General features: G+C 41.2%; 1 protein-coding gene across 2 annotated transcripts in view; it reads left to right on the top strand.

Annotated features, from left to right (window-relative positions):
- The window catches only part of LOC109959865 (uncharacterized), a 102,600-nt gene that overhangs the window by 5,878 nt on the left and 83,015 nt on the right, over nt 1–13,707 (top strand). For both annotated transcript variants that reach the window (XM_020599577.1, XM_020599578.1), the window contains exons 4-7: nt 6,317–6,430; nt 7,013–7,211; nt 7,373–7,773; nt 12,522–12,604. In XM_020599577.1, coding sequence (XP_020455233.1) covers nt 6,415–6,430; nt 7,013–7,211; nt 7,373–7,773; nt 12,522–12,604 — 699 coding nt within the window. In that variant the 5' untranslated portion in view covers nt 6,317–6,414. The remainder of the gene's footprint in view (nt 1–6,316; nt 6,431–7,012; nt 7,212–7,372; nt 7,774–12,521; nt 12,605–13,707) is intronic.

Here is a 13,707-nt window from a genome sequence, read left to right as displayed (position 1 = left end):
CAGTATAAAAGGTGCAGTACCAGCATTGGGGGGGTGTCAATGTTGACCCTCAAAAATGCCTCATTGACTTTTGCCGAGACGAGTTCTCCCCACCTCCTGTGTAAATGAGATGAGGCGGACCCAGGGTTCAGAGGGCTGTGTGGGAGAGAGAGAGAGAGAGAGAGAGCTAGAGAGTGAATGAGGAGAGAGAGCAGCGTCAGCAAAAACAAAGGAAATCAGAGAATCAGAATCAGATTTATTGGCCAGGTATGTTGAACACACAAGGAATTTGACTCCAGTACAGTAGCTGTCAACATGTTTTCTGCAATAAGGCAGCGAAGAAACAAGAAAAATGAGAGAACGAGAAAAAGAATATGCATCAGAGAATTTAAATTTTATTTTGTGATTGTTTCACTGTGGTAAAGTCATAAAGCATGACTAAACACAGCCACACAACCCTGTGGGAAGGATTTTGTGTGAATGCAGCCAAAGCACATGCTTCTGTCTGTTCTGAGGTGAGGTGCACTTTGTGTGTGTGTGTGTGTAGCTCTGCCCCTTAGACAAGACACACAAACCACAAACTGGGTGCATGTAATAGGCTACTGTAATTCTGAATTTCCATTTACTTACTGTATCAAACAAAATGAGTTACAGCCCGTTTGTTCTGTTTATAAACTGAAAATTCATTGGCTGCCAAGTACGTGGACCGTCAGACGTCATGAGAAGCATCACACTTCTAGTACAGGGATTCTGGCAGCTGTGTAAAATGAACACAGGAGCAGCAGTTTGCTGGTAGTTTTAAGTTCAGTGTAAAAGGGGCCTAAATCAAAAAGCCACCTTATAGGAGGGTCCAAATACTGACAGTTTGCCACAATCTATGTGTTAAAGGGGCTACAGAGGCACAGAACAAACATGCATACATATACACACACAGCTGTTCAGATCAATAAAATAGTTTTTGTTTATCTCGGCAGGGCACTTTAAAACATAACCTCTCTGCAACTCATCCTCTACACAAACAAACATGACATGGTTATGCTCGGGAGGCTGATAATAGCCGAAAACACTAAATAATTCACAGAATAACTGACCAGATTGTAGCATTGTGCACAAACCTTTTTGGCCAAGAAATAAATGTATGGACAAAGGCAACAATGATGACAATCTCTGCCTTTAACATAATGTTGCACTGCTTTTGAATAGAGGCAGATTTTTCTTTGTAAGCATTTTAATTTCTGTGCTTTTGCTAAGCTGTACTTGCATTTTACACATGTAGGTTTACTATCATTTCATAACATGTGGCATTTGTTACTGATCCAGTAATCACTGTTGTGATCTAGTAGAAATGTTGCTTAGTGTTGACTTTGCATATCAAACAACATGTTAATTTGAAACGAGTATTTGCTGTTGAAATGGTAGCACAGCTAAACCCAGCTCTTATTGGTCCTTTACCCTGTCCGTCTATCTCTTGTTTGTTTTTAATTGTGGCTCCGATGAGCGCGCTTGCATCTGTCCGCAAGCTGCTGCTGCCTTCTGTTGGTGGCACGTGCACTAGCCTGAGTGTGTTTGAGTGTGCATGTGTGGGTGTTTGGGGAGAGGGGGGCATGGGGCACGGTGACGCTTAATCAGCACATATACACAACTCTTCTCCCAGAGAGGAGAGAGACCAGAGGAGTTGCATGGACACACGTTCTCACTTTCTGTTTCTCAGCAGAAAGAGGTCAGTGGTATTGTGAGACTCTCTATTTTACACACATTCACTCACTCTCACACACACACACACATTTCTGGCCGCTGCTGTTGTTTTGTCCTTGCTCCTGCCCGCTACAGTCCCCCTTTCTCTCTTGTTGTCAGCATCGTTGTCTGCTCACATGTACACAGGTGGGTAACAACAGGTCTAAAACGCACACACACACACACACACACACATTCAGTAGGAATCTCCTGACACTTCCCCATAAAACAAACTGATCATCAGGCTACGGTATAACAAGCAGATGTTATCATGGACCAGCAGGCCAAGTCACATACTGACTAGTTGACTAGTGTGTTTTTGTTTCAGCATGTGGTTTTATAATCATTTTAATGTTAGTGCAGTCATTGTGTCCACCTACTGTAGTTGGTTCATTGGTTTCATTCTTAGATCTGAAGCATTAACTGCCCGGCTACTCTTTGTCATCACATGAAATGCTCGTCCTGACCCCTACTGAGTGGATTGCCTCCAGGAACTGCCATTTTCAAGAAATTCTTATGATGCTTTTCCTCCCATTGTAGAAACATTCTCACCATGTCACTGTAGTATCCTCATGTACAGTGCCACTGTTTTCTGCTGGGGATTCTGCTTTAAATGGTGTGACCCTAAGGAGTAGTTTTGTTCATCGTACTGGCCTTGTGTTTGCATCTATTATGGGACCTGCTTTCATGGTTGACTTGTGCATGGAAGCATCACTAGGTAGCATCACTAGCTACTCAGCTTTTCTGTGCTTGAACAAGTGATCATAACTTAAAGCTAGATCCTGTGCAGAATAGATTGTATCAGGGATTTGCTGCATTTAGTGGATGTGTTTATTTAAATCCCCTTAGCATAAGTGGCCCCTGTGGGGATATAAAATAAATCCTTCATGCTGGCAGTGTTAGTACAGTGCTCTCTGCAGTGAGCTCTGAAAGAAACATGTACAAAGAAATAGGTTTTAATGCTTGTGAGTGAATCTCAAAGCATATTATCAACAGACAAGAACATTTTCTCAACAAAGGTACATGCTTTCACCACTCTGGCAAACTGTGAAAATAACTGACTTTCTTTCATATTTAGGTATTTTATGAGATATTATTGATATGAGTTTATTTCATAGAGCATTTCAGGTGTTGTCACGAATAACACCATGAAGAACTATAGAATTTACAACTGATGTTTTGATTATTACGTCTGCATAACCTTTTAAAGTTCTCTGTTTGGATAAAGCAGCTCCCCACGGAGGGTTCAAATATTTCAATTTATTTCTTCCACCCCTCTCATCTTCTGCAGCTCCCTCTCCATTCTTTTTCAGTATGTCTCCCAGCCCCTCCCCTGCTGGAGGCCTGCTCTGTGTGAAAAAGAGGAGTGCATGACGAAAAGGGCCATGTTGTTGATGCTAGTAGGAGGGTCTGTCTCGCTCTACTTGCTGTCCAACTTCTATTTGTAGTGGTGGATTAATTGAGCTCTGAAGCAGGTTGAAAAAAAAATCCACCATTTCCTTTTGGTTTCATTTCACTCCTGAATTAACAATAATGTGGACTGCTCTGTACTTCTGTGTCTGAGTTTGTGTTGTTGTGAAATTGTGTGGGTCTGAGCACAGTTGTTGATTTCACATGATGTTTGGCTGCTTTTGGAACGTTTTTCCCTTAACCACAAAGGTTCTACTTAGTTTTGTTTACTGCTGGCGTTGCTCGTGCTGCTGCCGCTGCCTAGTGTTATCGTGGCTTGGCTGCGTGTGAACTGTTAACTGAGGCTCTAGCCAATTAACGTGCCTGCTGCTATTGTACATCAGAGGTAGTTTCTTTGCTCTTTCTTAAGTGTGTGTGGTGTTTAGAAAAAGCAATGTGAAGGCAATTGAAGTAGTTGTCACCTCCTCTCAGGACCAAATAGGGAGAGAGAGTTCTTAGAGGAAGAGAGAGGTAATAGAGTTGAAGGCCCAGTTACTCAGCTAATGACTGAGAACAAAGCACACCAAATGATCAGCGTGCACTCTCAGATGTAAGAAAGCTCCCGCTTCTGTTTGATTCCTCTATGATTCTACACTGAGCAAAATTATAAATGCAACAGTTTTGTGCTTGCCCCCATTTTTCATGAGCTGAACTCAAAGATCTACGACTTGTTCTATGTACACAAAAGGCCTATTCCTCTCAAATATTGTTCACAAATCTGTCTAAATCTGTGTTAGTGAGCACTTCTCCTTTGCCGAGATAATCCATCCACCTCACAGGTGTGGCACATCAAGATGCTGATTAGACAGCATGATTATTACAGGTGTACCTTAGACCAGCTCTCTTAACCAGCTTGTTGAGTCTCTTTCTGTCCCTGTCCATGCTACCTTCTGCCCAACCTTCAACAGTGTAAAAAACTGCAGATGCCACCACAGAATCATTCTCGCTGCACTCCGCTCAGCTCCTCCTTGTCCCCTGAGAAGAAAACCCTCTTCTTCTCATTCAGCAGTGCCTTTAACCCGGGGCTCACCCATGGCTTGTTATTAGGAAAACACCATACTCTCCTGGATGTTACAGTATTTTCCACACAGAAGTTTATGTAATCTGAAGGTGGAGGTAGGTAGGTAGAACTTTATTGATCCCACAGTGGGGAAATTCCAGTGTTCCAGCAGCAGTAAAGGACAAAACAACATGACACCATAAGAATAAACACCCCACACATATCTTGAGAAAACAAGATCCAGGTACCTGAAAAATCAAACAAAAATATAGTATTTCAGAGACAATCAAGAACAAGAATAGACCTCCCACAGTTTGTCCCTGAGACAAGTCAAAAAAGATACCTAGGAACAAGACAAAAAAGAGTAGTATTGAGAGGAAGGAGAACGCAATAGTGAGGGTGCCCTTGTGGTCAAATGGCTTAGTGTCCTTGCCCAGGCATTTGTCCATATATTGTAAATCAGTTTGGATAACTCCCAACTGGCTCCTTAATCACTGGATGAATTTTGTTTCAAAGCACACACTATTTTAGGGGTATTTGTTTCAAATAAAAAAGGAACAGAACCAAAAAAAAGGTCCAGTCAGACCCACAAAGCTACAAGTATGAGGTGCACTTGGCCTGACTGAAGCACCAGAAGGGCACATCTGATATCAGAGTTCTATAGATTTATTATTCACAAATTCCCTTCCTGGAGTACCTTTAAATCAAATCACCCTAGGATACAGAAGCTATTTTTACATGCACAGTTCTATCACTTCCTACAGTACAGCTTCATTGAACTGTACAGTTGAATTGACTAAAATTGTGTGTCTAATGTGCGAAATGTGTGCAGTTTGAGCTGCAATCTTGGAAATGTGGCTCTGGACTTTGATCCTGGTACACTGAATACAGCTGCCTCACTGCTTCTCTGCTTCCACTGGCCTATTTACACACCTGCCACACACATGCACAGATTATGCTACAATATATATGTATATATGTATGTGTGTGTGTGTATGTATATGTATATAAAATGTGTGTGTGTGTGTGTACACATACATACATTGCACACAGGGACGTGCACACACTGCTATGCATACAAACTACTTACAGCCTTCACACTGGACAAAAGCACACATAATACTTGCAGTTGATGCACTAGGCTCATGATGTGGTATCATACCCACACACACCTGTTATACCTTTGCATGTACTGGTTAATCTCCTCAATAAACACCCACACTTGGCACACGCATTGCCCATTTCAGTCACCTGCAGCACACTTTCCTGCACCCTAAGCAAACATGCAGGGTCAGTCAGTCTGTCTGTCTGCTTAGCCCTGTTGCTTCAGTGTACTGCTGTTTGTAGCCTGCTGCTGAATTTACTGACAGGATTCTACAGTATTATGACACGCACACATGTTAAACAATCCCTTATGTCTTGATCTTGACTTGCATGTCATGCTCTATGTCAAGTATTTTAAAACAAGGCCTGAAAAGTATGTTTATGGACACCTGAGTTTTATATATTTGCTGTGTTGTTGTGGTTTTCTACAAGACTCTGCTGAATTTGCACATATGTGCAGTTGTCTGTATGTATTGTTGTGATTGTTGATGAATGTGCAAATATATACATGCATTTTTATGCACAACAATGCTGATACTTTTTTCCAAGGTGGGTAATAAGGATTCACACACTATTACTGTATTTTCTTACTGACAAAGAGCTGCACTTAGTTTGCTGTAAAAGTAAAGCCTGCAACTGTAAGGAGTTAAAACAGCTTCTATCACAAACTTGGTGTACACTTTGAACCTTAGAAATCTAAAACCTCTACCTTAGCTTCTCTTCTTATATAATCATGTCTTTTCTAACTAAAAAGTTTTAGATATGCATCTTATCAGCAGACAGGAAGTTCAGTTAACCACAGTGGCTGGTCTCATCCCAAAATTTACAGCTGCTTTTCACCAAATTATCTTTCAGCTAAATCGTGCAGATGTTGGTTCTTTATATTCTGAACCAGCAGGTTAAAGACAGATGACCTTAAGAACTACATCCTCTGTTTTGAACTTGACTTTGCACCTAATTATAAAATACCATCATACTGTGCGTGCAGTGTGCTTCACCCACCTCGTTTCTCAGTGTCTGTGACGTGTTCACCCTTATGTTTCCATTCAGGTAGCGGTGGTGTAGTTTCCCTGTGAGACAGACAGAGACAGACAGACAGTCCTGGATCACACTCCCACATCCCCTACCCTCCTTGCTCCCACAAAGACATGCATAGCAAGAACCGTAAGTGTGAGCTCCACTTCTCTCGTACTTCTTCCCACAGCCATGTGTGATTTATTCTACTCGCGTTTTCTCTGTGTCTCAGCATCCTTTTGCTTTACTATTCTGATCAGATCTGGGTCAAAAGGTATTTTTAACTGTTGGCTCTTGTTTGAACTTTGCATAGTAACAGATTGGAGGAGTTTATCTCACAAGGACACTTCAGATGGTGTCAAGGAAGCTGCTAATTAGAGAAAAGTGCATTTAATTGATTTGTAAATAATTTGTTTTTGCAAAAAAAAGTTCTGGCACAGATTTGCTCTCTTCTGTGTCACAGCATAGCTATCTGGCACCTAAACAGGGTAGTTGGTGTTTAGTAAATAATACACTACACTACTTTCAGTACTATATTCAGGTGCTAATTGGGTGCAAATCGGATCCAAAAAAGTACCCAAACACAAAAACTACCCACTAGCAATGCATGATCTTGGTAGTGGGAATGTGTGTTGATCTGTTGAATTGGTGTTTTTGTGTGTGTCATGCATCTAGAGTATTTGAGTTTACACATGAGATCTTTATCATTGCTTCTGTCTTGACCTGTTTCAGAAAAGCGCCACAGCTCCCCCGTCCCCTCCAGGAGCCCCCTGGTCCCCATGAAGCCCAAAGCACCTGCTGTGGCCCCCGCTGTGGCTCCCAGTCCTGGGGACACGCTGGCCTTTAGGGTCCCTAAAGATTACCCTCACTCCCGCTTCAGCAAGGCACCACTTGCTGTCTATCCACCAAAGGGGGCACGTAACAAGACATGGTGGGAACCTAACACAAAAACATTTTATTTATTTATTTTTTTTACATTCCCAACACATTTTGTAAGGCCTGATAAAGTGCTGTACACTGGTCCTAAAGCATTTATATAGTCATGCAGTCTTTAAACATTGTCTCCACTCTCTCTGTCCTTTATCTCCACAGTGTATCTCTTCCAGTCGTAAGCCTGGAGAAGATGCCCTGCCTTAGCCGAGCTGACTCGGCGTCACATGTGCACCTCGCCTACTCTTCCTCCCCATCGTCTCTCAAACCACATTCTCTCACATCCCCAGCCTCCCAGCGCTCCAGCGAAAAGCTCATGAACGGGCATGGCACCAGCGGGCCGTCCACACCACGCTCTACCACACCTCCATCCTCTCTGGACAAGCGGCCCAGTCCGGCGCGCTGTCCACTAGACAGACGGCTGTCTTCTACGTCTTCACCTTCCCCCTTACCTTCGCCTTCTCACCGATCTGGTGTTCTTCCTCCATCATCATCATTGCCATTGGAGAAGAAGCGCCAGAATGGGACTAAGACTTCCTCCAGGTCACACAAAAGACTCTCAGGTTAGTTTTGAGAAATAATGGCTATTTTTGTATCAATCTAGGGGAAGTCTGGGTTTTTGTGTGTTTCACTGTGTCACTTCTTTACTTTTTAGACTTTTTAGAGCTTCCCAGTGCACCAACAGTCCTTTACTGCTGACAAATGGTACCAGTTGGAGTGTAACTGTCATTAAATAGGGCTGGGTAATTTAGGCTAAAAATACTATTGCTATTTTTTTTTTTATTAATCAGCTTTATAATATGTCAATTGAATGCCTTTAAAGAGAAAGGAAATATTCATCATGTTTGTTAGACCTCAGTGATATACACACAGTGTTCTGTTGAGTAACACTAGAAATCAACATGGTTTGCTTACAGGATAACTCCACAGGGAATTTCAAGGGTTATACTCGACTTTGAATGAATTCCACATAAATCATTATGGTTTTAAACAATCATTTTTGAATCTGTAATTTGATACTTTCTGAACCAACGTGCTATAACATTTAGGCTCATGTAAGATTCTGCTGTGTGGCTAGGCTACATATCAGTAGAGGTGGCAAACTGTTTACAACTGCTCTTCAGTTTTCCCCTGCATTCTGCAGAAAGCTGATGCAGCCCTGGTTTTGAAAAGTAGTTCCTTCCTGGTATGTTATACCCAGGGTCAACCACTTTTATTAGCTTTTGAAACACATTTTCTCCAGTGTTAAATTGCACTTGATGTGTCCCTGCTTCTTTTTGAGGTCTTATCATATCAGATAATGGCTGTAAAGGCAGACAGGAGCAAGTGCTGGAGGAGTTTAAACAGACATTACCCCACAAGGCTTGTTTGCAAACTTGTGTTATCAGTTTGGGAGTGCAGACTTTGGCTTTGTTTATGCTGGATGGTAACGTTACCTTGTCAGATGGTGGAAATGTTTTGTTTCCCTCACACAGGTGACCTTCTAAATTTGCAACAAATATCAATCTGCTGTTATCCGCTTTTAGAAATCTCATTTCCAAATCACTGCAGTTGTATACCCTGCCCTCTATTCACCACACATGTATTGTTCTATGTGGTTGTCTGACTCTCCTCACAGTTGCTCAGTTTTACATTTCCAACATGTCCCCCCTCCCCATTTTGGCTCAACACGTCAGCAACGTAACCTAACTGCTGACGCCTATTTGAGTAATTGTTCAGGTGATGGTTGATCCAAGTGCAGAACAGATCATAAATTACTCTTCAGTTTATCATGTTTTTTTGTCATTAAAAATTGACACTGTTTATTTGCCCAGACCTGCTGGAGAGCATTTAATATTGTCATGCCATTTTTATGGCAAGCTTAGGATCATTAGTCACCAACTTGTAGGTCACAAAACTGATTGTATAGCTTGTACGCATTCCTGTGCTGGAAGAGTTAAACATTTCTGCCTTTGCTCCTTTATTTCCTTTCCTAAGCTTTCTGTCAAAATTCCTGTGTTAACACATATAGGCATACAAACATTTCTCTTCTTATCTCATTGTCCTCTGGAAAACATCTAGCTTGAAAGTTTGGCTGCAGACAGGACAGTGGTGGGCTGAGACTATGTGTTTTGAAAAGGGAGAGACATCTCCTTATCATTTTTAATGGCTTTCTCTCTCTGTTTTTCTTTATACCCTCACTGTTCTCTTCATATTTCTCAGTTTCTGTCTTACTCAGCCTATCCTCCCGTCTACCACATTTGTTTTGTTATTAACACTGATGCACACGAGTTAACCCGCTGTAGTAATTGTCTGTCAGTAGGAGAGCTGACAGCATGCATAACAGTGAAGTTAAGTAGATATGTGATGGATGCTTCAGTCTGGTTGTAGGTGTCATGTCCTTCTGTCCAGCTTTTCCTCTTCTTCTCCTCCTTATCTCGCTCTCTATTTCTCTTCATTTTTGCTGTCTCTTGCTCCTCTCTGAGCCTCTGATTTACACCCTCTAATTCATGAGCTCCTGCTGCCAAAAAGCTGCTTGTCTTCTTCAGAGAATTTCCCCACCTCCTGTGTTTCTCTATTTTTTTTTAATCCTCTCACTCTCCACCTCCTGCCTCGACCTCCTCATCTTGCTCTCACACACTCGTACTCTGTCCTATTTTTTCTTTCACACACTCGTGTGTCTCTCTCTCTCTCTCTCTCTTTTCATTATTGTCTTGTCTCTCACTCATCTCCTCCTGTTCTCTGGGTTGTTTGGTTTCCTTTTGTCATCAGTGTCTTCCTTCAGTCTGTGCTCACATTGCCTGTCTTCCTCTCTCTGTTCTCAGCTTCCTTAATAAGTTTGTGAGTGAGCATGTAAGTTTGTTTATATCTAAGTTCATGATTGTTGCTTTTGTACAGTGAACGAGTTTGTCTGTTCACCCATGTCCATTGGAGCTGTTGTCCTATACTACCAGCACAAAAACATTCTGAGGATTATAGCAAAGGCTGGCACAAGATTACAGCCCTTTGACAGTAACACTGTTTAAGATAAACTGCTGACTGGAGGTTGTTGCTGGTTGGCTAGTTAGAGCAACAAAGGTTGGGTGTTATGTAAAACATTTGTTTGAACGAGAAAATAACAGTTATTACCGAAACAGTAAACTATATTTGGCAGTGTTTACCCCCGTGAATTTAGTTTTACAATACACAATATAGTGAAACTAAAGATTTGTTAAAAATGATAACAGTATCATAAGTAATAAATCAAAACTTGCCCATCGGTTGGGGTTCTCAGTTCTTTGTGGTGGATGTAAACACAATGGTGGCTGTATCACCTTTTATTTTAGTTAAACTTGTAAGCAAACAGTTGCTTCTTTACACACCCAGCAGATAGAGAACAGTGTTGTATTTCACCCGCAGTCATGTTTTTGGCTAAAGGATGTGTGCACTCCCTTTTTAGCTCTGATTTAGTCTCTACGAGCTCTTCAGAAAGATATCTAGGTCTTCAGCTGCTAAATGCTCCACTGCATTACATTTGCTGAGACACCTTTCATATACATTTGAGCCATTAAAAATGTAAAATATTGATTATAGAAACTAAGATATTTGGTGGCAACTGGTGTATTAATCCTCAAGCTCATTTGCTATTTTTGACTATTTTTTATAGCTGATAAATATTGTTACATGTAACAATTTTTTTTTACTGTTTGCAATAAACATCAGAAACTTTAGCTGCAAACTGACAGTCTTAAAAGTTAAAGCTGCATTAACCAACTCTTCCCTCTAATTTTTGACCATTAAGGGTGAAGTGAGAGTCAAAACAAACCCAAGCAGTATCCTCTCCTCTTTTCCCTCCACTTCTCTTTGCCCCTCCTACCCTGTCTCTGAAACTGTGTCAAACATGACCACATCATGACAGCTGGAGACAGCTGTGTCAGTCAGGTAGTGCAGCAGTAATAACTGGCCCCAGAAGTAATGTATACGGAATAGAGAGCCCATGGTTTTCAGTGGCATTGCAGCGACGCAATGTAAAATAAACAGGTTTATAGCGATATGCATATCTGTGTCTAACGCTGTTTGCAGTGGATGTATCTGCAGTAACACAAGCAAAATATACAGAGGAATGTTTTTTACCCCAGTAAAATTGATAAAGTATTAATGTTCTGGACATTATCGCATCACGTTCAGTGTTACATACTTGACACACATTGTAACCAGAAGTTGTATGTGAGACAAGAATTTTCATGTTACGCTTTGATAATTGAATAAACTCCCCACTTTTCTAGTTGTGTTGATGGCGTAAACTTTAACAATTTCTCAATAAAATGCAACATGGACTGCAGTGTTATGTCCGACATAAACTGGACAAAATTTGCAAAATTACTTTTACATTTGTTAATCCAGGAAAACACACTGGTTTCCGCTAATTGGACAACACAGCACTAACATTTCAGTCATTACAACCAGAATAATTCAGTACAGAGGCACTAAATTGAAATGCTAACCTTAGCTTGCTAATGATACTGACATATACACGTTAGCCATCTACAGTACTTACACACCCAAAAGGAAGAAAGCCACATCTGCACCAAATTTTAGTTCTTGGGATGCTTTTAGTGCTCTCCATCTCTGACGTGCCAAATCGATGTTAACCCAGGTTTTGCCTTGTTCTTTGTCACACTCTTTTCTGTGCTACAGCTAACAGGTCCTGGGTTGTACCTGCATAGGCAACCTCCACAGTCCGTCTTTGAAATGAGCCATACTGGTTTGAAAAAATGCATCTTATAACCTCAGATCAGAGGAGGCATGGAAGAAGTGCAGTGTGGATTTTAACAACACTGGCCACAGAGGAAAAGAAATAAACGCAAGGCCTGAAGATAGCATAGTGGGGTAGGGGGTCTTTAGTACAGTAGGGAGACAATACTTCTAGATAATTTTTTCATATTATTTATCCATATCTGTGCTAAATCTTAGTTAATGCAGGTTTAAGGGTTTCATTTAATCACCAAATGCATTTTCACTCCAGATCCTATTCACTAATGCAGGAGTGAGTTCCCTGGGCTGTCAGTCAGAGTTGATTCTTGTGAGGCTGTCAGTATGCCCTGTCAAGAATGATTTGTAACAATGTGTTTGTGTTTGATACTGGAAGCATTGCTAATAATGTTACACAGAACTGTGCTGTTTGACTAATGGACTTGCACCAGAATGGGATGATCAGATGAATAAAAAATGATGAATATACAAAAATAAGTGAAAAAGCTGTCTCACAAAAGACAAGTTAATGTGCTCCCGTTAAATGTGATTTGAAAGAAAGGACCAAATAACCAGTCTAATGTGTGTGTATGCTTTACAGGGAGAGTGTTTGATCCTAACAAGCACTGTGGAGTTCAGGACCCTGAGACTAAACAACCCTGCACGCGGTCTCTCACCTGCAAGGTAATACAAACACACACACAAATACACGATCCTTCATACACTCCACCTTTGTGTAATTTCTGTGGAAACAATAGTAGATGCTAACTCTTCTTCCTGCTTCCTGTCTGGGGCTGCCTGCCCAGGAAAGCATCTCGGTTTGTTTATTAGAGTAATAATATTGAAGGGTGCACTAACATCACTACTGAAGGACTCCAACCACAGTTATGACCCAGTCTGTCGCCCTGTCTGTGCCTGTGATACGCCTGCACTTTACACACATTTCTCAGTTAATGCTGGGTAGCAGTGCTGAAGCCAACACTACCCTTGATGAGGTAATTATACATGTTGGATGAGGCTACAGCAGCTTTCAGCACTAATACTCTATACTACTGCCCTTTAATTACCTCTAGCGAGCTTTACTAATCACCTCAAATGGGGAATTAAATAATTAAAAATGTATCAGGGAGTTGATGTGTTTTTTGGAGTGGTTGTGTCTACATTTCTACTTCTACTTTGTGGGGGGGAGGGGGCTGAACCTTGCTGCATTGTCCTTCCACCAATGGAGAGTGACATGTGACTCCCAAATATGCCTCAGTGGCAATACTTGTCCAAGCATCAGTAGTGAGTGTGATTTTTGATGAAGCATTTTTAATTTCTTCTTTCACTCTCTCAACTGTAGCCTCATATTTTTTCTCCATCAGCTCCGTGAAGTAATACCTGGATGGAAGTCTGTATCCTGGATGAAATGTATTAATCATTTCACAAAAACCTTAACCCTCCACAACTGCAAGAGGTCTCATGTCTTTAATAATCATTTGTAGGATACTGTTAGAAAGCTCAGCAGACATCTGTGGTGTGCATGGATTCATGCTCTTTTTGTGGAAAAAGTCATCTACGGTGCTTTGTGGCGGGGCCCTGAAACAGACAACGGGATAAAAAGTGGCATAATTAGAAAATGTGTATATGTGTAATAGAGATTTAACATTGTAATGTTACTGTGGACTATTTCATTTATATCTGCGTTTGTATAAACATTGTATTCCCGCATATTCACTCTTGCCCTCCCAACAGTAGTTTAACAGCAGCAGTGCTGCAGGTGGAAGAAACGTTTAACAAAAGAAAAA

Source organism: Monopterus albus, unplaced genomic scaffold, assembly GCF_001952655.1.
Source record: "Monopterus albus unplaced genomic scaffold, M_albus_1.0 scaffold41.1, whole genome shotgun sequence".
In the NCBI taxonomy this organism is placed as follows: domain Eukaryota; kingdom Metazoa; phylum Chordata; class Actinopteri; order Synbranchiformes; family Synbranchidae; genus Monopterus; species Monopterus albus.
This window is presented reverse-complemented; position numbering and strand designations above follow the sequence as displayed.